This window comes from Enoplosus armatus, chromosome 22, assembly GCF_043641665.1.
Source record: "Enoplosus armatus isolate fEnoArm2 chromosome 22, fEnoArm2.hap1, whole genome shotgun sequence".
NCBI lineage: Eukaryota > Metazoa > Chordata > Actinopteri > Centrarchiformes > Enoplosidae > Enoplosus > Enoplosus armatus.
Genome location: NC_092201.1, coordinates 15,500,340 through 15,524,403, shown reverse-complemented (window position 1 = coordinate 15,524,403; position 24,064 = coordinate 15,500,340). Strand labels below are relative to the sequence as shown.

General features: G+C 43.2%; 2 protein-coding genes across 2 annotated transcripts; one reads left to right on the top strand and one right to left on the bottom strand.

Annotated features, from left to right (window-relative positions):
• The first annotated feature begins 8,204 nt into the window (after positions 1-8,204).
• slc26a5 (solute carrier family 26 member 5) lies at positions 8,205-20,138 on the top strand. The gene is made up of 18 exons (XM_070928931.1): positions 8,205-8,319; positions 9,694-9,986; positions 10,494-10,633; positions 11,096-11,206; positions 13,061-13,242; positions 13,504-13,668; positions 13,790-14,025; positions 14,276-14,423; positions 15,015-15,128; positions 15,225-15,302; positions 15,521-15,616; positions 16,324-16,430; positions 16,591-16,660; positions 16,759-16,851; positions 18,130-18,228; positions 18,681-18,887; positions 19,016-19,070; positions 19,295-20,138. Exons 2-18 carry the CDS (start codon positions 9,829-9,831, stop codon positions 19,441-19,443), a joined length of 2,208 nt encoding a protein of 735 aa, XP_070785032.1. The 5' UTR covers positions 8,205-8,319; positions 9,694-9,828; the 3' UTR covers positions 19,444-20,138.
• psmc2 (proteasome 26S subunit, ATPase 2) lies at positions 20,110-23,832 on the bottom strand. Its single transcript, XM_070928933.1, has 12 exons — positions 23,672-23,832; positions 23,323-23,360; positions 23,137-23,218; positions 22,861-22,960; positions 22,328-22,459; positions 22,156-22,228; positions 21,974-22,069; positions 21,557-21,721; positions 21,375-21,462; positions 20,925-21,127; positions 20,702-20,798; positions 20,110-20,404 (listed from the first exon to the last, which is right to left on the bottom strand). Exons 1-12 carry the CDS (start codon positions 23,739-23,741, stop codon positions 20,247-20,249), a joined length of 1,302 nt encoding a protein of 433 aa, XP_070785034.1. The 5' UTR covers positions 23,742-23,832; the 3' UTR covers positions 20,110-20,246.
• Positions 23,833-24,064: the final 232 nt, after the last annotated feature.

Here is a 24,064-nt window from a genome sequence, read left to right as displayed (position 1 = left end):
AACGGGATGAGGTGAGACAGATGAGACGTCAGGGGAAAGTGGGTAGTCTGCTTGACTTTGCAACACTGCAAGGTCTAATCTGATAGTCACAGAAAAACATACACTATCTGTTTGTCTATTGCTACCGTGTCATCCATTCCATTTTCCTGCCACCGGACATTAGCCAGGAGTAGGTTGGGTAGTGGGTGAGTGGTCAAGATACTGTGGGCAGTGATCGTCCCAAGGTCCGCCGCAGTCAATCCCGTCCCTGCGCTTCCTTTTCCGATGCCAATGAGTTTTACTTCTGTCATGGGTAATATGTGCTTCTGCAACGGAGGTGAAAAAATATATCAAATTTAAAAAAAAATATATATGGGACGCTAATCCCCCATATTACAAACGGGGTCGTGGGGTTTGAAAGACATGGGCTTTTACCAGGCAGTGGGCTGGAAATGTAATATATTTGAGTTGCATTGTGGGAAATGTAGGATCCAGGGTTTCTGGAGCTTGACCCATACCGTGGACTAAAAGTCGTGATGTCTTAGCATCTCCAGCAACAATTTCAACCATTCTTTTTTTTTTTTTTTTTTTTTTTGACGTGTCTCTTGCAAGTCCCCCAACCGCATGACAACAATACCAGGGCTCGGAAACTGAAGCAGCTAAATGGGATTCAGCCATCGTTCATTTGATTATTTACGCCTGTGCTTTCCCTGCTGTGACATGTCAGCATGTCTGCTGTGGAAAGGGCCTATGTAGCCACTTTGTGTCTTTTCTGATAGTGCTCTACAGCGGATGGCATTTAAGATAAAGACCCTGTGGAAACACCTCCGAGGATACTGTAAAACATTATCACATGACATACGAGGATTAACACTTATCGCTCCATTGTATGCCGTTATCTCTCCTGACAGGAGGGTGGGAAGTTCACTCGCACATACAGGATAGTTTTGATTAGACAGATGGTCCAGAAAGATACTATATATATATATATATATATATATATGTATATATATATATACCCTGCAGAAACGCAGAAGTTCATAATCCACGATATGAAAGACAGATTTGACTAAGAAATAAATTCGGGAAATCCATCAAAATAAATGTGCCTTCAGGTAACTGTTTGTGTGCACTAAACACTCTCAGCAACTGATGCTCGACACATGTAAGGTGTTTCTTTATGGCACAGACTTTAAACCCATCATGGGCAATAAATAGCGTCAACCAGCAGACAACAGAACAATTTCTTTTTTCTTTTTTCTTTTTTTTTTTTATCTCAGATCTGAAATCTGCTGTGTACAAAGATAGCAGATACAATCAAAGATGAATGTCAACGAACTGACAATGAAGATCATCAGCGAATGCAAAATCGAGCTCATGACTCATAGCTGTTTTCAACCAAAGCGCTGCGACTGAGCCAATTTACAGTGACGGCGCAGAGAAAGTGTAAATATCGAACAGCTGAAATGTCACTTACTAATGCAGGCAAGTCATTCAAACTCATGATCAGGCCTCCAAGCGTCTCGAAAAGTTGTTCCTATTTCTCCTCTTCTGGTCTTTATATCTTTGGCCACTCACGAAATGAGCTTTGAGACATTTAAAGTGGCTTTTCTTGGGGTTGACGTGTGGGAGAGAAACCTGAGTGTGCAAGCATGTTTGCTTTTGTGACTAATGTTGCCGACCGTGCAGCGTTCTCATACAGTGGCCGTAGCGATCACGTTTGAGGACAGAGTAAACATTGTCCTACCATTAGTGAAACAATGTTGATGCCCGGACCCTCAGAGCTTTCCGCTCAGCAATGAAGGCCAACGGGCGGTGCAAAGTTTACGTGGGCCGAGAAAAATCGATAATAACAGAACAAACATGACAGTCGAGTGTGGTCTCAAGCACGAGTTTAAAGTTATGTTAGTTTCCATCCTAAAATTGGTGGATCGTATGGAAGCCCGGAGAGGCAAGTGGAAAAAAAAAAAATAATAATGTGGTGATCCATTTTCTAAATCTGATCGAAATAGTTTTCTCTCCTGTGTTTATGGCTTAAGAACAGGTGAAGAAAAAAGGTTTTCCAGGACAATTTTTCTTAAGTTAGTTATAAATTTCATTTAAAAAGTTCTTTTCACCCTCGAGAGAGATGATCCTGGAAAAACTTTTTTTGTCACCTGTTTCACCGATGAATTTCAGAAACCTCACAACTTTCACACACACACACAAAAAAAGATTCACCTGCTCTTAAGTCGTAAACACAGGAAAGAAAACAATTTAGATCGCGCTTCGATAAAAAATAGATCACCAGAATATTTTTTTTTCTCATCTGCCTCACAGGGCTTCCGTATATGACAGGGAAATGTATATATATAAACGATCCAGAAGGCGTGGAGAATCTTTGTACAGTTATAAAACAGTTAATGAGCAAGGGTGCGTTTTGGTTGCTTATGAATCCAGCTTTTTTTATTTGTGTGAGGAATAATGTCTAGTTTCTTCATAAAACTCCAAAGGCTTTCGTATCGGATGAACAGTCCACAACAGCGGCGTGTCTCTGTCTCTCTCCTCTCAGGGTCAGTGGTGTTTTCCCGACGTCCGGTGGCCCAGCGGAGGGAGGAAACAAAGTGTTTATGCCCCCGGATCGGCCACGGTGAGCAACGGTGTTCCGTGTTTAGGCTTTTGTTCGCCTCTGAGCCCTCGACTCGCACTCGGGCGAGTGTTGGTGGACATTTGCTGTAGGAAATAAACACTGTGCTTGTGCCAGGAGATGTGAGTTGACTTAACAGAGATGGATTTGGTCTTAAAAATAACTGCGATTGTTGTTTTATTGCTGCAGAGGAGGCCAACCGGACTGATGAAAGCCGCTGCTGGTTTTATGGAACAAAACCCCCCCAAAAAAAGGCAGAAATATGGTCTGAAATAGAACTCGGGACAACAGAGTCATCCTCCACATGTGTACTGTCTTCAGTGTGTTTCTTTATTTTTACTACAACGCTTGTAACCTGCTGATTATTAGCACCGCGGGGCTCCAGGGAAGTCGGTGTTCGTCCACGTCTCACTCACCTGGCCCGACGTGGCACATTAAAGTGACGCAAGCTGTTAATGTTCTAATATTCCGAGATGGAAAATAACCTCAAGGTTGACCATGTGTGTGTGTGTGTGTGTGTGTGTGTGCTATTTTCAGACGTGAAAAAAAAACCCAATGCTCTCATCCACTTTATTTTACAATGAGCTCTGAAACATGTGATTCATGCCGAGACAGTCACATTTTATAGACTTGGGGGCTGGTATCCTCTGGCAGTAGTCAACGGTACGGAGCCATAAAATCAGTATCAACTCAGCCGCTGGTTACAGATAATGAAACGACACCATGGGAGTGACGTCAAAGACATCTTGGCTGGTCCTCACTTTGAGCCGGACCCTTCAAAGGGCTGTTGGAGGGTCAATACTTGGTTTTAAGGTTCAGAGTAGAGTAAGGCCTGGAGTTAGGCAATTTAGTTGTGATGGTTAAGGGTTAGGGGAGCTTAGGCGAAAAAGCAGGCAGTTACACAGATAACTGTGGGCTTTTAAAGGCGTTACGACAAATACTCGGACATGGACTCCCCAGACACTCCCAGCATTACTGTGGTGGAGAGACTTCAGGAAGGTGGGGCCATGCTGCTAGTCTGCGCCCTCCGTGGATCCCTCAGGTCACAAGGCTCCTACAGAGGAAGCAGCCCTGATTGGACGGAAGCTCCATAAACACGCACAAACGCAACACGCCCACGCACACGCACACTGTTGTCACACATTCAAATGATTTGAAACGTTTTAGTGTTTTTATGTCAGAGCTGTATACTCAGTAGATTCCCTCACCTGTAACAGCAGCCTAAACCCCCGACACAGTAAGAATTCTACATGATCTGAAGTCTTTTACTGAATGAGATGAAGTTATCAAACCTTCCATCACCTCTACTTTACACACTGTAGTATAAAATATTGACCGTCCAACATAGAAAATAGTTCATATTCATGGATTTGGTCACTGCTGTTATTATTCTCGGTCAATCATCAGGCTCTGAGTTGTGGAACTACAGCTCCTATACTTCCTATGACGTAAACAGGAAATATTATGTTGCCATGGAGTCAGTTAGTTAGCTGTGTGTGTGTGTGTGTGTGTGTGTTTTTTTTGTTTTTTTGCCTATATTTGTTTACAATTTGTCCAATTGGCGCCATTAAAAGTATGCTGAATTGGCTATTAGCCGTTCCTGTTTGCAACGCAGCCATGTATGTACAGGCAACTGTCACCGGCTGACTTCAATGCTGAAGAAAACTTAAAACGTGATGATTCCCGGGCAAGTTCTGGAGTCATAAAGAGCGTAGTTTTAAGTCTCATGTCTGCGTGTAGTAGCGACTCAGAGAAGGGGGGGGGGGGCGATGAACTGTGGCAGTTAGAGTGCAACGTTGAGTGTACGTCATGTATACATCGTGCTGATAATATGCACTTTATTTAATCAAAAATAACATTATTTTTTATAGTATTTTACTTCAGCAAAGAATATGAAGGCCTCTTCCCACACTGGTTAGAATTCACAGAAGTGATAGTGTACCTGCAGTCTTTAATGTTGTTTCAGGAAAAAGACATTTTATGGATTATCGAAAATACAATGGCTGTTTAGCAGGCGAACAAGCGTTTCGTGGCTTTAGCGCCGACGCCGTATACGTCTGCACGGAGGCTGTTTGATCCAATGCACTGGACTCGCTGACCACTGCTATTTCTGGAGGCGCATGTCTGCTGTATTACTTAGCAGCGATGACAATGCAATTAGGCCAATAAAAAAAAAAAAAAAAGAAAATAATAAAAAGAAAATCAGAGTGAGGACAAGGAACAGGAAATGCTCTCACCCGGACAATGCTGGCGCCGTCCTGAGGCTTTACGTCGACGGCGTAAGACAACAACAGCTGCAGAAACACGGTGCCTGGACACGGTGGAACAGAATTACTTCTATTTATCGCTTTATAGTTTTAAGTAGCACCTCTGTGACTGTAATTGTTTGACCTGCTATAGTCTCCAAGTCCATCACCAACTATTCATTTGAAGACACAGGGAAAACCCATCGTGATAACAACGCTCACCCATCCCAGGAGCAATAAACAACGTTTTTACTGCTACCACAGAGCAAAACAACACCGTAAAACATCGGAGTTGATCAACACCAGTGGCTCAGTGTTTACTTCACCACATGCACACAACTCGTTTACCTGTATGTTGTTTTCGTACGTTTCCTCGCCACTGTCACCAAGGTCTTGCTCATGGTGGGAACTTTTGGGTCTCTAGACATGAGATGTCATGAGGTGTCATGAGATGACTTTTGTTGTGATTTGGCGCTTATAGAACGAAACCTGAATTGAATTGAATTGAATAATCCTCTAAACTGCCCAGCGTCTACAGAAACATTAGTCATAGAAAGTTCTATCGATGTTGTTGCAGCTCCTACTGGTCACCAACAGGAGGTGCTACACACCACCGAATGAACACCTTGAAGCACATTTTCAGCGTGAATGTACTTTTTGAATAAAGTAGTTATAGCTTGCGTACTGGTATAAAGTGAGGCAGCGGTTGTTATAATGCATGTAGAATACACAGCAGCTTGGATGCAAGGCTGCTGCAGAACCCTCTTTGTGATCCGGAAGTAATATTTTTTAAACAAGTGAAAAATCATGCCAAAAACTTCCCCCCACCAATATATATTTTATTTTGGAGAGGACACCAAGCATCAACGGTATAAAAAGTGATTCCGTGGAACTCGGAAAAATATGTTTTTACAACATTCACACAAATTCTACGCGTACAAATTCTATCATAATATTAAACAAAACATACAAAAGAAGATGTAGTTTCAGTCGCAGAAATACATGTGTAAGAGAAACAGCATTAAAATCTGGATAAAATGATTTCCATCGTCTTATTTAGTTGAAAAATATTCTTTTTCTGAGAATAAAAGGATTTAACAGTTATTCCTGAGGTACTCCCTCCGCCATTTTGAATTTATCACGCATGTTTCAGATGTCAGCAGTTCCACAAATAATCATTTTATGGTTTCATTTAAATAATTGTTCCAGGCCCAAAGAGGTCAAATCATCCAATATTCCATGAATTTCCCTTCTTTCCTCTCCCATTAACCATATGAGGACCTCTCAGATTTATCTTGTGCCCCTTTGGGGGGGCCCAACCCCTAAGTTGAGTAAACTAGCTAACTGTATATAAAGTTGTTAAAACTAGCGTCACCTCGAGCAGCTACAACAGTAAAATGCTGCTCACACATGAATGCGTCAGTATATGTGATAACGCCATAAAACAATCAATAACCAATGGGAGCGTTCTTTTGCAGAATGATCATTTATTGAATTTGGGGCTATTTATTACTGCACTGATACTGCAAAGATACATTTGATTTTAATTCCTTATCCTTCTCAATCGTCTCTCTACTGCATATTCTTGCATGAAACACTTTGGATTTGCCTTATCAGAGCACCGCGAGACACAGAATCCATACAGTGACAACTATTATGGCCATGTTGGGTCTGCTGGGACGATAACCATGAAATATGTTGAAAATGTTCACGTTTTTTTGAAACGTTGTCTTCACTATGGTTTGGAAATAAAAGTGCTTTGTTTGAATGAGAATTTTATTGAGAGAACTTTTGAAATTGGAGGCCGTTTCACACCAAATCTGGTGTTGTTTTATGATAAACCCCCCCCCCCCCCCACACACACATATTGTTAAGTTAGTTCTTCATAGTTCTTTGCACTCTGACACTGAAATAAGTAAAGATCAGCCACAGTGTTCGATTTTGTGACGCATCACTTTCCCATATATATTTCTCACATATGGTTTGTATTACTACAACTAAAAACATGAGAAAAACATCTTCTTGTTGTTTTATGATTGAACTCGAAGCCTCTCCTGTGGCAAAGTTTGGCAACTCTTTGGCTGTCATTGCCCCCTAGTGGAAACAAACTGTTAATACAGAAAGACAGACGGCTTCGATGCTTCTCATACCTGTCTTGCCTGTATTTTAAGGTTTATTACCTCAAAGTAAATACAACACAAAATACCATGCAACATCAGAACAGCATGCTCCATAAATGTGTGTTTGGCGTGGTGACATTTAGGAATAATGAATTACAGATGGCCTTACTGAAGATTTTCAAACCTTCCAAGCAGATATGAAATATAAAACCATACACCAGTAAATACTAATAAAAGTAAATAATGAAGTAAAGCAGTGCGACATTTTCTGTCATCATCATCATCATCATCATCATCATCGTTATGATCATCATGCTGGGAATCGGTGATGCAGGTCCTTGTCTGTGAGGGTTAATTGTGCGTCGATCTGTTGATAATGCCTCGGCGCTCCTCCGGCAGGAGCGGTGTGCCGGTCCCTGCATCCCTCTCCCCTGTCGCAGGGCACAACTACTTTGAATAAACATTTATTAGTTTCTATCCATTCAAGTTTTTTTCCAAAACAACACTGTGAAGAAATTCTGTTCAATTTCTTTGTTCATCTTGGACCATTTGAGGAAACAAAACCGGAACAAGGGAGGAGGGGGGCCCCCGTGACCAGTACACGTCAGGGCGCGACATCGACGGTTCTGCTTTCATCACCCAGCTCCCTGCCCCCAAAGAAATCAGAGATCTATAAGAGAGAAAGAGCTCTCACTCCAGCATTAGTTTTGAGTACAAAAACTTGGGCTACAGCTTGTTAATAGTAAGATGACCTAAACTACCTGAACCAAGAATTTTCATTCTGTGAGCTGTGAGATGGTCGCCATCATGAAGTGAACTGAAATTGTGCCTTGAGTTTTTGAACAATAAATAAATAAAAACGTATGATATTGGGATACTTGCACAATGTGCCCGTCGCCACCACTCAGCACACCTTTTAACCTAATTTTAATATACACCTATACTACACTGCTTATATATGACTATTGACAGAAAGCTAACATCTGGCAAATTCATAGTTAAATAATAAATAGATTCAAAAAAAAAAAAAAAGATGTTGAATTAGAAATGTGGGAAAAGGGCATTGGAAAACTCACGGCGTTTAGGAGTACAAACTGGACTGAGTGCAAGAGGAGAGCGCATGCGTGAAGATCAACGCCCATCTTTGCAAACCGGAAGGTGAAAAGGATTTTTTTTTACAGAGTAAGTCATCCTTCTCACACAGACCATCTCTGGTGAATCATACGCGGTTGCTGCTGTCTGTCCTCCTCGAAGGGCGTTCGCCCTTGTTAAACTTCAACTGAAGAGGCCAGTTTATAAATTCATATTCTCCATCAGTATCCCCCACAGGAGCTGGAGGAGTACGGAGGTAAGAGCCTTGTCTTTACTACTATCTTTATGTTAGCTTAAATGCTTAACCGTGGGACGCCAGGAAAAAACCCTCAAAGCGAGGATAGTATAATTGGGCACTGTGTAATTAACCCGAACATTGCTGTTAAATCATTTTTTACCCCTCACATTTCAAATGTGTGAAGTAAGTGACTTAGTAATTGCAATTAATGAAGTAATTGACCATATCAATATCATGTTAGCTAGCTAATTGTTACCGTGAGGGAGATGGAACGGGAAGAAGCTCAAGGCTCTCAACTCTTTTTGCGTCGGAGAGTTGATTGAATAGGGAAAAATAAAGATGAGTCTTACCGAGTCGCAGTGTGAAACAACAACAAAAAAAATGAGCTCCTTCTTTTTATAATGAAGAATAAAACACCGCCATAACATGCTTGGTTAAGTGCGTCTGTGTCAGTTTGCGAATAGTGTTTGCTAACAGGTGACATCTGGAAATGCGTGCTCAGGCATGATTATCAGTCAGTTCAATTTTACGTCAGTTACTTTAGGACACACCGACAGTCCACTTTACAAAGATACAATTTTAACATGGAAGAGACGTACATATCACACACACACAACACATAGGATTGATTAGCTCCATATAAGCTTACTTAAAAAAACAAACATGGCGGTTAAAAAGTTTCTAGCATCACCCATTTATCCTGTGGGTAATTCAAGTGGATCCAGAAATGCGTATGCTGAATAAAAGCCTTTTCATTCATAAGGGGGACTGTAAATTCACTCAGAAGTCATACATATATAGTTATACTCCTATAGCACCACAGTGACTAATATCATTTCTTCTTTTTTCAAGTTATATCGCTACCACCTCCTTTGTTGGTATGGTGGTTGTCTGACTTTGAAGGCGACATCTTGCTCTGGAGTCCAACTGACAAACTGTACTCTTTTACATACAGCATGCAGTACAAAACGAATCAGACAGGTTGATATTTCTTCTTCTACCTTCTTGAAAAAATTGATTTGCATACGTGTCCTTGGTGCCATAGGTGTCGAAAACATTAAGGCATGTGGTTGTGGGACTTGTCAGGAACCCGCCGCGCCCTGACATACCTTTTTATGCCATATGATTTTGTATGACAAGCTTTGTCCCAACAATAGATCACGTATAATACAACCCATGTACTTGCATAAACTGGCCAAAGACCAAATATTTGCTCAAAACCTGATAAAACATTTACTCAGAGGTCTTGCAAATCCAACTGTAGCCTCTTATCAGCACAAAAATGCACAAACACACACACACCTGGTTGGTTATCATCACCCCCACTCTTGTTCGGCAAACCAGTTAGAGTTGGAGTGATATCCACCTTGTCTTCTCTTGCCCTCTGAGCAGAAAGAAGAAGTTGGAGCGGTTACAGGAATGAAGATATACCGGCCAGAAATGATGGAGAAGAAAGAGTGGGAGAGATAAACAACGCCAGACAGACATACACTCCGACTCGATACGACCAGCCCTCCTGCCTCCGTTATGGAGCAAGAAGAAGCTGCAGCGCGGGAGGACGTGGACTCACAGCTGATGTACAGGATTGAGCGTCCGGTCTACGATGAAGCCTTCATCCGGTCGCAGGTTCTCAACCGCAAAGACAACTCCACCACCCTCCGAAAGAGGCTGGCAAAGCAGTTCCGGTAAGTTTAGACTGAGGAATTTGCTATTATTATTAATAATAATAATAATAATAATAATAATAATAGTTCTATAATCACAGGTGGGCCAAATGATGTGGGTCAATCCAAGTCAAACACTTAGAATATAGAAAACTCTATAAGTGTATGCTGTTTTTAGCATGTAGGTGCCACTCTCTACCAGAGTGACGGACAATGAATGAGCGGCATATTACTGGTTTAGATTTGTCTTTAGTCATTAAATCGGTAAAAGGCAGCAAAAACAACATGAATATTGTCCTGTGCTGACACCATTAATCCATTTTATAGTTCACTCCTTAAGTTGAATTCTTTGGTAAGCGTAACCCCTCCCATCTCACTCATGGTGATTGTCTGTTTTTGGCAAATAGGAAAATACGTTCTGTAATTAAAAAGATGCCTTTTCTGTGATGGGGCATGAGGAGTCTGAGTTGGTTATTATTGTATTTTTAATTACAATTGAGAAGTTAATCCACTTCTCTCCTTTCATAGGTGTTCATCAAAGAAGGCCAAGGCGGCAGCTTTGAGCTTCCTGCCTATTCTAACATGGCTGCCATCCTATCCGGTCAAGCAGTACCTGTTTTCGGATGTGGTCTCAGGTCTCAGCACAGGAGTTGTGCAGCTCCCTCAAGGTCAGTGCCCTGCAGCCCCACCGACACTACTGTCTAAAGCCCCTTTCAGACAATTTCTTAATTCAAGACTTCACATGAGGGGATATCTTTTGGAAGAGTGGTGTTTATCTCTCCAGGAGCAGTAAAGCTGTTCTGGAGTATTGTGGTGAAAAAAACAACTCCTTACTAAGACACTTGTCAAACATTTGGACAGTTGAAAGCATCAAAAACATTACCTTCACAGCTTGATGAAGCCAGCAGTGTTATGTATTCCAAGGCTTTGTACAGTAGCTGCAAGCTTAAAATGGCCAGGCTAGTCATCTGGAATGACACAAGGGTTAAATAAGAGCCAGCTGCCAACTCCTGAGGGGCTGCTTTCAGCTTCACACTGTCTCTGTTTTTGTATCTCTGCAGCTCTGAGGTTGTGATGCAATGCCTTGGCTTCTGGGACAGTTTGTTTACATTTCTCCCTCTCCTCTACAGGTCTAGCCTATGCTATGCTGGCTGCTGTGCCTCCAGTTTATGGTCTGTACTCCTCATTCTACCCCGTCCTGCTCTACACCTTCTTCGGCACATCTAGACACATATCCATAGGTGAGAAATTGACTCATAACTTGTTGTAGAGGCTTTGCTTTTGGGTCCTAAATCTCCTCCTACAAGCTGTGGCCGATGCCACCTGCTGTGGTTGGGGCAAATTATGAGATTCAGTAGAAAAAAGGCTCCGTCCGTCAGATGTTTAATGGGATACAATGAGGATGATATTTTTAACCCAAAAGGTCAAAGGTTAACTTCACTGTGACTTCATAATGTCCTAGGAAAACACTTTTTCGGCCATTATTCATCACCATAACTCAGGAACTCAGGAAATATTGTCCAGAGGCCCCACAATACAAGGATATTGAGATTTTAAACATTTTGCCATATGCAGAGTATTGCGGTAACATACTGTATATTGTGATTTGTTACCTTTTTTCAACTGCAAATTATGTCCCCAAAGGAAAATTTGGTCTAATAGTCTCTTTTATTTAATAAGATACATTTTTCAGTGTGTTCATCTCACTTATCATTTTTCTCAAAAGGTGCACGCTGGCTAAATGCTAAAATGTGCAGTCTCTCCTTTGCTTTAATATGTGTGTTTGTGGCTGCAGCCGCTGTAGAGTTTATATTGTTTATACAACTCTGTGTTGTCTGCCGTGGTGATGTTTTATTCTACTGTTGATTCTATAAGAAGGCTTATTCATTTCTGTGGTTTGTCCGTAGGCTGAAGTTGTCTTTGAGATGGCATAACAGTGTCCTCAGCTGACGTAAGGAGCAACGTTGTGAGAGTTCAGTGACACCCACTGGCTACTTTCTTTCTTAGAAAGGGCTCAAATGTCAGCTTGTAAGACATGAGTCCGTCTGACAAATGGGCCCAATAACTCAAACCTTTAGAAACGAAAGAGCTGATCTGAAGAGAACAACAGGAAGCTGTTGCCTTCACTGTAAAATGGCCTCTGCCAAAGGTTTTGCTTCTTAGCAAGTTGCTGTGGAAATGATGATCCCTTAACGTCTGGGAAAGAGCGAGAGGGGAGTAACTGGGCTGCTGTTCAGGGGCTGGGCAAGATGGTGTTTTCACTCAAAGGCACACACACACACAAACAAACACACACACTTAATGCATGACCCCACACTTACACTGGACAGCACAATACTGTACAGCACCAAGCCTGGATGTAAGCAGGGCTGAGGTAAAATTCGTCCTGACAGACTGCGTGTCTGGGCATCTGATTAAGGTTAGACATTTGGCATAATGATCCAATGCTTGATCTACATTCATATAGATTGCTGTAAATGTCTGCATGTTTTTGTCAGTTTTTAACAGTAAATCAGTCATTGATTTATGAAAGCGATAAACATTACCAGGCTTGTCTTGTTCCTTTTTTGTGGCATAATATTTCTAGGAAAGGGATTGCGGTCGTGTCCTAATCCTGTGCTTGTTGGAATTTAGCATGTTCTAAATTAATGGTAGCTACGCTCTCAGTCACTGGCCTTTACACACAGCCAGGTTGCTTTCCACAGTCAATGCCAAGAACAGTGAGATGAGCTCAAACTGCCAACAGTCCCTGTCCCACACAAAGGGGGGGCCGCTCAATTAACTATCTAAAGATTCACATGTTGCGCACTGATCCAGAGCAGGAGATGTTTTGATGTGCTCTCTGGGGCTGAAGTTGACTTGAGCAGCAGGGTTGTGAAATTTGTGTGACCCCACTCTCCTCATCTCACCCATCTGACTACTTAAGCTCCAAGAAAGGGCACCAAGTCATCTCAAATGTCAGCTGTAACCTTTAAGTCCATCTGACACATGGGTACGATAAACCAAACCTACTTAACCTTTTGAAAAAGAAGACCTGATCAGAGGTGAACAACTGTTAAAGAAGCTGTGTGTGTGTCTGTGTGTGTGATCTGCAGGCACTTTTGCGGTAATAAGTCTGATGATAGGAGGTGTTGCAGTGAGGGAGGCCCCGGACTCCATGTTTTACGTCCTGCCTTCCAACGGATCCAACATGTCTGCCGTCCTGGACGTGGAGGCTCGTGATGCCAGGAGGGTGCAGGTGGCCGTTGTGCTCACCACCCTAGTGGGAATCATCCAGGTCAGCCACCACGCTCAGCCAGCAACCCAAGACCTCCTCCAGTGTCTGTTATTTGGTTAAAATGTCACAGTGATACAGCTTGCTTAGATCTTCTCACGCTCAAAAATCTCTGTTTACCCAAAGCGGCAGGATGTCTGAATCACTGTTGTATCCGCCCCTTGATTTAATGTTTTGATTTGAAACAAAACCATGTAGCTTGCTCTTATCCCCTTACCTCTTTCTTATGTCTTGCCCCCTTAATTCCTCTTTCCTTTCTTTCAGATTGTCCTAGGTCTTATGAGGTTTGGCTTTGTGGCGATCTACCTCACAGAGCCCCTGGTGCGAGGTTTCACTACGGCAGCAGCCGTGCACGTCGTTGTCTCTCAGCTGAAGTACCTGCTGGGGGTGAAAACACTGCGCTTCAGCGGGCCCCTCTCTGCTGTTTATGTGAGTTTGAATAGCTTCTGGAGGGTTTTTAGGTTTCTAGGTCTGGTTTTGTTTGTTTGGTAAATGCGACAAAATGCATCATTTGAAATGCATCATAACTGTCCTATTTCTCTGGCCCCAGAGCATCAAAGCGGTACTCGGCGACATCACCAGCACCAACGTGTCCACTCTCATCCTGGGCCTCGTGTGCCTCGTCTTCCTGTACGTGGTCAAAGACCTCAACGAGCGCTTTAAGAAGAAACTGCCCATTCCCATTCCCGGAGAGATTATCGTGGTCATTGTGTCCACCGGCGTCTCGTATGGCCTGTCCTTATCAGACGAGTACAAGGTGGACGTGGTTGGGAAGATACCAACAGGGTAGGTTGGTCAATTTCCGGAATGTCGTGGAATTTTAGAGAGGTGTGTTTCAGTCATGGACAACTGGGAGTTTACAACGAGGAGATCTGAATGAGCTGTAGAGCATGTGTTTCATATCTCAACTGTATTCATTTTGTGGTTTTAGGCTCTTCTCAAAACAAGCCGTAAAAGGAACCATCATAACGTCACAGCTGGAAAGTTGTGCACAGCTGGATGAATGTACTTCAAGTGTTATCTTATGTGTTCTCAGGCTTCTCCCTCCCGCCGCTCCAGAGTTCTCTCTGTTACCCAGTTTGGTCACCGACTCCTTTGCTGTAGCAATTGTAGGCTTCTCCATGGGCATCTCGCTCGCCAAGACCTTTGCCCTGAAGCACGGCTACAGCGTGGACGGCAACCAGGTGAGTCTGGACATCTGTGGAGCTGCTGGAGGGCTCCAGGTCCTGGCACAATGCGTTCCGTCATGGGCCAGGCATGCTAACCTGACAGTCAGTGCATTCACATGTACTTATGTAACCGGGTTACAGTCCATTAGAGAAACCTGGTTTCTTTATATGTGAGCATGTGCAGGCTTCAGACGGGGAAAATATTGCTCACACAAGAGAGTGGTGGGGTGAGAGGAGAGATCAGTACACGTAGCGATACATCCTATGTGTTTAGAAGCAACGAAAACGCTTTGTAAAATTGAGACACACCTGTGCTGTGAGGGAAAAGCTGTGCCCTGTCTACCCCCCACTGCGCCGTCACTGTGCTACAACACGCACGCCAACAGAGGAGTGAGAATGTAGAAGGGGAAATCTGATCACCGATCAGCTGCATGTGTACATGGATTTACAGTAACCAGGTTTCTTGAATGCACGTAAACATGCTGAGTTGTTTGGTCTGAGCCACAGTGGAAACAAAGGACCTTGTTGTTTATTCTCTTTTTACCCACAAACTCCAGGTTTTGGGGGTCATTTCCTTTTTTTCTGCCTTTGTTGTTCTGCTTTCAGGAGCTGATTGCCATCGGCCTGTGTAACTTCATAAGCTCTTTCTTCCAAACCTTCGCCATCACTTGCTCCATGTCGAGGAGCCTGGTGCAGGAGAGCACTGGCGGAAAGACACAGGTGATTATACTGTCTCACTTGACTAAATTGATGTCGTGAAACCACAATTAGAATGAGAGACGATGTTGACACAGTTCTCGCTGTTTGTGTGTTCAGATCGCAGGGCTGCTGGCGTCTCTCGTGGTGCTGCTGGTGGTTGTGGCCATTGGTTTCGTCTTCCAGCCGCTCCCTCAGGTGGGTGAAGCTCTGGAGCTGATGACGCAGGAGCTCCCAGCTTCCTGTCTGGCAGACACTTTTATTTCCTTCTCTGTCCGTTGAACAAACAGACAGGCCGATGGCTCCACTGATAAAGAAGCCTCAAAAACCAGTTCATGCCTCCTGTTTCACCTAATCGAGTCTTCTCTGTGTAGTTTGGTTCTCACGTGGTGTTATTCTTCTGTTCCATTTCCTAGACTGCCCTGGCTGCCATCATCATGGTGAACCTGTTGGGGATGTTCAAACAGTTCAGAGACATTCCTACTCTGTGGAGGACCAGCAAGCTCGAACTGGTCAGTCTGTCCGATCAAACTCAACCTACATAATGTCACTGTGCAGTAGAGGTCCTCAGGCAGCAACAAAGTACTGACTTGAATGTGTCTTCATAATGTTGGACTGTGCCTGTTAATTTGAGTAGAGGGCATTTTTTTAAGTGTTTTCCCTCCAGGAGTTAGCCAGTCCCTGTGAATTTTACAAGGTGCTTTTATACAGTTAAACAGTATTAACGTTTTCTTTTTTGGCTGATCTGGGCCTAGTTTCCTTACGGTCTGTGTGGGCTGCTGTTGGCAGAGCTGTTTGTGCTTGCATCTGTGTTTGTGTGTTTTTTAATGGACTGTTCCGCCTCGGGATTGGGGATAAACTTGTGAAGACCTCATACTGTACAGCACGAACCGGATAAACTGCTTTCATTTTCTGTTTCACAGAGTCCACCATAATGACTTAACCAATCTGCTGTCGCTGTGTTCTACTTGAATATTTTTTTTTAGTGTATGTGGAAACAGAGTTGGCTTGTGACACAAGACAAATGTTATTAGGAATTAGACAATACAGGACAATCGAATCTAAGTGTTCAGTTCAGCTTCATGGTTCTGCCTCGGAAAGGGAAACATGTAGAGTTAACCGTTTCGATTGTAGATTTCTAATCTTTCTTTACCATATTTAGATGATATAAGCTTTTCAAAAACGTAAAACGTTCTGCTTCGTCCCTTTTCTCCCTCAGGCCATCTGGCTGGTAGCCTTTGTAGCGTCCGTGCTGTTGGGCCTGGATTACGGCCTCCTGGTGGCCATCGCATTTGCCATACTGACAGTCATCTACCGAACACAGAGGTACTGACAACAGTCTAAACTTGTCTGTGGTCTGAATGTGTGTTTTACTTTTGTTACCATCACACCATTATAGTCACTATATTCAGACTTAAAGCTACATCATCATAGCACGATGGTGTGTTAAAACTTGGTGTTTCTGACCTCTCTCCTTGTCTTCCAGCCCTAAAAGTGCCATCCTGGGCCATGTTCCCGGCACGGGGCTCTACTGTGACGTGGATGAGTATGAAGAGGTGAGTCACGCTGAAGTCTGAACCCAGCCAAGAAGTTTCACACACAGAGTCGGATGGTCTGAACCCTGAACGCCTGTGATTTGTGTTTTTGTTCCCAGGCGGCTGAATATGAGGGGATTAAGATTTTCCACTCCAACTCTTCAATCTACTTTGCAAACAGTGACCTTTATGTGAACGCCCTCAAGGAGAAGGTAATCCTAGCCACTGCGCGCGCGTGTGTGTGTGTGTGTTTATAAATTACTGTACTGAAGGTAAAAGAAATCTAACCCATTTACAGCTACGGAGGAGAGGAATTTTAGAAACACTTTATCCATGGAACTGAACTGGTTTTAATCACTGACATGTAATTATATGAATGTGAGAACAATTTGGCTGTGAGCACACGGTTGTAATGTAATGACAGAAAGAGGAAGAAGTCAACATGCTTAACAAGTCCTTAACCCCAAACCTGCAAAAAGCTCTGTCTCATTCACAGTTAGCATTTTAGAGAGAACCCCCGTATGAATCCATTTTTTAGAGGTATAATGATTTTAGATTATTGAGAAACCTGTACGATCTGTTGGTGTAACTATTGCAATTTCCTTACAATACGGAGGTAAATATCTACATATGATTAAAATACACAATAAGATACCCTTAAAAATGTTTGACTGTCACACAGAAATGTATGATTTATACTTGCATCATAAGCACATCGGCTATTTATGCAGATTGAAACAATCAGTTCATTTTCATTTACAATAAGTTTAGAAACTAAAAGTGAAATAATAAATAATAATAAAATTGCCTGCCAATACCTTCTGCAATATTCGGCCACGTGATTAAATCTGCTTAATTGTACACACTTCTGACTTCTGAAAAGAATGCCACTTCCACTGTAGCGTACTTCAGCAACCTGTGCCGCTAAATCCAGCTTGTATTGCATTAGTAATAAGCAGTATGACAATGTGATGAACAAAATATGATATAATAGAGCCACTGGTGTCTGACAGGTTTTTACACCACCCATTTAACCAAACAGTTTGGATATTTAAAGACGGCATGATGGTCTTTGTTTTTAGGGACTGTGGTGGTGGATTTTCTTCTTTTTTTTTTTTTGCTTCTGGGTTTTCAAGGAGTCACTGAGGTCCAACGGCTGTTGGCCTGGACAGGAAGAAGTAGAAGTTGTTCATTGTCATGCAGCACATCAGAGTACATGAGTTAGATCAAAGCATGATTGCCTTACTCCTGTTCAGTTAGGGTGGATATCATTAGATTTACTTTGCGGCCATCAGTCAGTGAGGTTTTCAGCTAACCATTACGAGTAAATAAAGTTTAAAACGTTTTCTAAAGGTGCAACAAACAAACCAAAGACACACATCTACATTATGGACTACAGAAAGTGCAATGTCCTTTTTGGCAGCTCTATTCTAGTAGGGAAACTACTACTTCACTTGACATGTTTACTACTATCGATGATGTCTTTACAGACGGGCGTAAACCCTGAGCACTTGCAAGCTGCCCAGAAGGCCCAAAAGAAACGGAAAGCAAATGGCAGCCACAACTCCCCGCTAAAGATTTGTGCCAAGGTGAGTCCTCCACTTTCCTCTCTCCCTGGTTGCCTGTTGTGTACACAGTCAGCTTTGTTGACGGTGTAAACATGCAGCATCCTGCATATTAGCATTTGTGTGTCTGTCAGGAAGGGGCTCGTGTAAATGCTGGAGGGTTTGAAAGACTTGTTACCCAGGCTGATGTGCGGTAGCAGGGAGGGACTGACGCTTCAGGAGCGTTTAACAGACGATGCTTCTCAGGCCAAAATAATTCAGTTTCTCCCTCTTGTCTCTAAAAAATCGAGGAGGAACAACCTCCTCTGCCTCTAAGGACCAGCCCCCGCTGATATATGTGTATACTTAAAGACTCTGTGTGACTCTGGCTCCCTGCAGTGGTTGTATCAAAAACATACACAAAAATGACAACCTGAAGTACCTTGTAGCTTGTTGAATTCCCGTCATAACAAATCGGTTTCTTTGACTGGTTCCAGTATAAGGAGCAGGGGGTAACCCACGAGGTTTTGTCCTACAACCACGTGGCGGAGGAGCAGAGGAACGGCCAGTTGGGGGACAGACGCAGCGAGGCGGACTTAGAGGAGGCCGTCTTCCTGGAACCTCTGAGTGCTGTTCACTCCATCATCCTGGACTGGACGTCCGCCAGCTTCATTGATTCTGTGGGAGCCAAAGCCATCAAACAGGTTCTCCCTTTGTTTCCAATAGCAGGTTCACTACACTGAGTGTACGTGTTAGTGCTCTTAGTGTTGCAGAAGGAAGCCTGATGTTCAGGGTATTACCTCAGTGAGTAAGTCAGTATCTGTCTCTGCAGGTTATTAAGGAATACGCAGCTGTGGATGTTCAAGTGGTCATAGCTGGCTGCAACAGTAAGTAATCAGGAAGACTTTTCTCTAGTTGTTTAAAGCATAACTGATGTATGGAATGTGGAAATATAAAAACTGGCTATATTTACATATTTTTAAAATACAGACTAAGCTGGATCATTTTGTATGACAAAGAGGTGGAAAGGGCTCCACCTAAATACTTCAGTATGAGAGCACAGTTTGCATCTCGGTCTGACTGGTCTTCTATCTCCGTTTTGATCTACCAGGAAGCCTGTTGTCCGAGCTGGAGACCTTACAGTTTTTCACTGGGGTCATGACTCCTGAGATGGTGTTCCCGACCGTCCACGACGCTGTACTGCGCTGTCAACACTCAAACCCCCGCCGATCAGCTGTTCCAACCAGTGAGACGACCTGACGGCAGGTGACACCTGTAACGGAGGGCAAATCGCACTCGAACAGCGAGGTCCCGCGCCCGGCTGTGGGAGCGATGCACTTGTCTCCACTGATGTTCCAGCATCACAGTAGAGATGAACTGAACAGTCATTCACATTGAATAGGGGAGTGCTTGTTGCCCAGGTGGACGTTTCTCCCTCTCACTTAGCACTATCATGTGCCCGGAGCGGCGAGATACAAGAGGCTTTTATCCAATCAGAAATTCAGGATCGGGTTTTCAGCGGACATTCCTACAGCCTTATTCCTCTGCATCCTCTGTCGCGGGCACTTTTAAAGTATTTTTGTAGTTCTGTTGTAGTCGTCACTGATCTGCTGGGAGAGTATGCTGCTGTGTCTCCGGTCCAGCTGACCTTGTTACAATGATTTCTGGAAGAGTCCAGTTTGTGGTGGAAACTGATGCGAAACTGACGAGAAGCTGCTTCTCATTATCATGCTGGTGTCATGTTTGTGGTTACTGAGAAGTTGTGTCCTGATAAGATTATATTTTCAGCTGTGTTTCTGTGTAATTGAGTATTTAAACCAGCAAAAGAACAGAACTGTAGTTGTGCTGTTATTTATTAACACAGGGTGCCTATAAAACAAGTTACCATGTGGTTATTTTAGAAAAAACAAAGCATTGAGACTCAAATCTGGAATAAAGTTTATTTTTAAAGCGAACATGAATGACAACAAAAGGGACAATATTTTTTGACTCCGTTCTCTGTTTCTTTAGACAGTAAAAAGTCAAAGGTGGAACCTCTCACACACGCATACACACACACACACTTAGTTGTAGGTCATGTATCTGGGGGTGGCGCTGAACTTGGCGTAGGACTTGATGACCTTGTTAACGGCCTCCAGGAAGTCCTTCTCTGTGGCGATCTTCCTGCGAGCTCTGATGGCGAACATGCCCGCCTCTGTGCACACGCTGCGGATCTCAGCGCCTGGCGGGAAAACGGACAACGTCAAAATTCTGCTTTCAGGACGAACGGTTAACACTGTAGAAGTTAAGTCACTCGTGTGGCAATATCCTCTTTATATATAGCTGAGATAGACAACCCTCAGACTTCATGACCCTGACAACACAAAAAGCGACAGAGGAATCCAACTCCTCAATTGCTCGATCAGCATTACAATGGAATAATCCTTTCAGAACAGGAGGGGTAAACTCGTAAACTCGTGTCGCGTCTTGAGAAGACAAATGAAAGAACGAGGACTGAACGCTGCTGAGTCAGTCTTACCGGTGCTGTTGGGACAGAGGCGAGCCAGCAGCTCAAAGCGAATGTCTCTCTCCACACTCATGGAACGAGCATGGATCTTGAAGATGTGTGTGCGACCCTGAAACACAAAACAACCCGGGTTGAGGCTAGTTGGAAATGGCTACACAAAAAAAAAAAATATATATATATATATATATATAATTATGACTCATGTTGTATAGTCGACTCTAAACACTCAACTCACCTCCAGGTCAGGCAGGCTGAACTCGATCTTCCTGTCCAGACGTCCGGGTCTCATCAGGGCCGGGTCCAGGGTGTCCGGCCTGTTGGTGGCCATCAGCACTTTGATGTTGCCCCGAGGATCGAAGCCGTCCAGCTGGTTGATGAGCTCCAGCATAGTCCTCTGGACCTCATTGTCTCCACCGGCACCGTCATCAAAACGAGCGCCTGGCAGGTTCAAAAACAAAAAGGACTATTCAGTTTAGCTTCTTCACACTGCTTTTTAAAAAAAAAAAAAAAAAAAAAAAAAAAAAAAAAACAGTTGAAGGAGAAGGGATGTTTTAGATTATATTATTCATGCACTGTTCTACAAATATCTCTCTTGATATTGCCCTGATGTGAACATAATTTAAGACATTTTAAACACAGACATATTAAGAGAAAATATACTGCAAACTAAATTGTAACACCTTACCTCCAATTGCATCAATTTCATCAAAGAAGATCAGACAAGCCTTCTTAGTCCTGGCCATCTCAAACAGTTCCCGCACCATTCTGGCTCCCTACAAACAAAGACGGGGATCAGCGGATGAATGTTTACATTCATCGGGATTGGTTATCGAAACCGCTTCTCCAACTCTGCGCACACACACTCACCTCTCCCACATACTTCTGCACCAGCTCGGAGCCGATGACTCTGATGAAGCAGGCGTCCGTCCTGTTGGCCACAGCACGGGCGCACAGGGTCTTTCCTGTGCCGGGCGGCCCGAACAGCAGCACGCCTTTTGGGGGCTCAATACCCAGATTGACGAACCTCTCGGGCTGGTGAGCAAAAAAAAAGACAAGGTTATAAGTCAGGGTGGGGGCATGTGTAGTCTCTTTCGCATGGCGGAGAATAGCTGTTTTATTCATCCCGGTTAACTGTACTAAACTGGAAACTGAGGTAATAATTATTTACAGAACATGAATGTGATGGCCGGAGTGAATGGACAGTTCATCTGTGTCTGCGCAAATGTGACTACAAAAAAAAAAAAGCTCTTGGCTGTGCAACTTTCTTCATTTGTGAACACTCACATGGAGCAGGGGGGTCTCCACCACTTCCCTCAGCTTCTCAATCTGCTCCTTACATCCACCAACGTCACTGTAGGTCACATCAGGCTTCTCCTCCACCTACAACGTGACAACAACAACAAAAAATGTTGAAACCCTTCACAGATTTCTTTACAACAGTGCTCTCATAATCAGTGGATTCATACCTGCATCATGGTGACAGTCGGATCAATCTTAGGAGGCAGAGGAATGTGGATCTGATACTTGTTTCTGTCAACGCTGGAAGAGCAGAAAGGACACTACATTTAGGAAATTGTTTCACTAGTCATTTGACTTTCAAATTATATGTGAGGCATTTAAGTAACACTTCTGCCTCACCCGACTCTCATGCCCTCCTCGATGTCAGTTGGGGCCACCTGGTCGCTCAGGTCCACCACAAACTTGGCAAACTGTTTGACGTTGATAATGTATTTGGGGTCCTCGGAGTCTGCGTTGATGATCTTTGTGCATCTGTTCGAGTAACACACAGAAACAAACATTTGGGACTACAATACAGATATACTGTACAAACTCAACTATGGAAAGTGTCTTTTGCACTGGAAGGGAACAGAAAACAACACATTGTTTACAAGCTATCATTGCATTGAGTACTGAAGTTTTGTGAGGCGGAATACATTGTATACTATTATTTTGACAGTGAAGGTTTGCAGATGAACGCAGTAGGAAAGATGAGACAATTAACTCTGACACTAACTTATGCAACTATTTAGCAGCTTAAAACAAAAGAATATACATTTTATTTTACTTTTAGGAAGGTTGAGCACTGCTAAAATCAAAAACAGTCATAACGAAAAATTATTGGCACAATATTAATATTGACTCAAAATAACAAATCAGCCAGTTTGCTTTACCTGGCCACCTGCAGCGGCTGTTCACTCTGCAGAGTCTGTTTGTCAGCCGCCAGATCCCAGAGTGCTGGTGGAGCCAGGCCTGTATCCGACTCCTTAATGCCTGTCAAAGCCCAACACACACACACACACACACACACACACACACACACACACACACACACAAACAGGAGCTTCAAACACAACCCACCTCATAACATCTGAAGCCAGTGGTTCACTGACTGTCATCAAGGCCCTGTTGTAATTTCAGCATTGTACTTATGGTTTTATATCACCCACCTGTCAGCTCGTTGATCTTTTTGAGCAGCTGCTGGATGTCATCTTCCACTTGTTTGATCTGCCTGGAATAGGTACTTTGACCCTGACGATAAAGAGCAAACACCACATTCGAACACCTTAAACTCAATGCAAATATTATCAATTTCCCCCCTTTCACAGGTAGATCTCAGATGGGGCCACACTTACATATGTTTTCAGCAGGGCGATGTCCCCCTCATCCAAAGCTGTGAAGATGAAAACAACATGAATGAATTTGCACTCTTGGCAGTGTCAGTGGGCCGCTAGCATTGTTGTCGGAACAGAGCGACGCAGTTTATTTCATCACGGTTACACACTTCGTAGTAAATGCTTTCAATGCAAACATCTCAAATGTTACATTTACCAAAACTTGACAGTTATCAAAACCAGTCGTAAATAGTAGCCGTTTGTTTAACGAGCAGAGCTAACGTTAGCTGGGCAACTTAGCTAATCGACGTTCCCTTTCAGCAAAGAACATTAGCTGTTTTTAAGAATTTCATTGCATTTTTAGATATACCTCTGATAGGCGAGTCATCCTTTTCTTCTTCCTTAGTCTTCCTTTGGTCGTCTCCCAAATAGTCCGGCATATTTAATCAGGGAATAAAGTGTTTCTCACAAGAAAACCACCGAGCTGCTTCAGCAACTAGCTAAACTGTACCATTACACAGCAGCTTTAGGTTTCCGCCACTGTGAGCCAATCACCGGAAATACAGGTCGGAGTTTTATTAAGGATGTACCACCAATAAAAAAAATATGTTTTTATTTTTTTTGGCACATAAACTATGCCCTTAGAATTATAACTTTCCACCATAAATATTAGTTACACGCTGCATATTTTCAATTAACGCGAATTTTTCCAGCGAAGAGGCACTGCTTAATAAAATGCCTATTGCGGAACTGCGGAACCACT

Bases quoted from the DNA above. Each gene is read 5' to 3' on its own strand.
- slc26a5 (XM_070928931.1), top strand. From the start codon at position 9,829: ATGGAGCAAGAAGAAGCTGCAGCGCGGGAGGACGTGGACTCACAGCTG. The intron at 9,987-10,493 runs GTAAGTTTAGAC...CTCCTTTCATAG, and splicing joins AGGCTGGCAAAGCAGTTCCG to GTGTTCATCAAAGAAGGCCA. The intron at 14,424-15,014 runs GTGAGTCTGGAC...TTCTGCTTTCAG, and splicing joins ACAGCGTGGACGGCAACCAG to GAGCTGATTGCCATCGGCCT.
- psmc2 (XM_070928933.1), bottom strand. From the start codon at position 23,741: ATGCCGGACTATTTGGGAGACGACCAAAGGAAGACTAAGGAAGAAGAA. The intron at 21,128-21,374 runs GTAAGGTGTTAC...TGAACCTGCCAG, and splicing joins TGAAATTGATGCAATTGGAG to GCGCTCGTTTTGATGACGGT. The intron at 20,799-20,924 runs GTGAGTTGAGTG...TTTGTGTTTCAG, and splicing joins TCAGCCTGCCTGACCTGGAG to GGTCGCACACACATCTTCAA.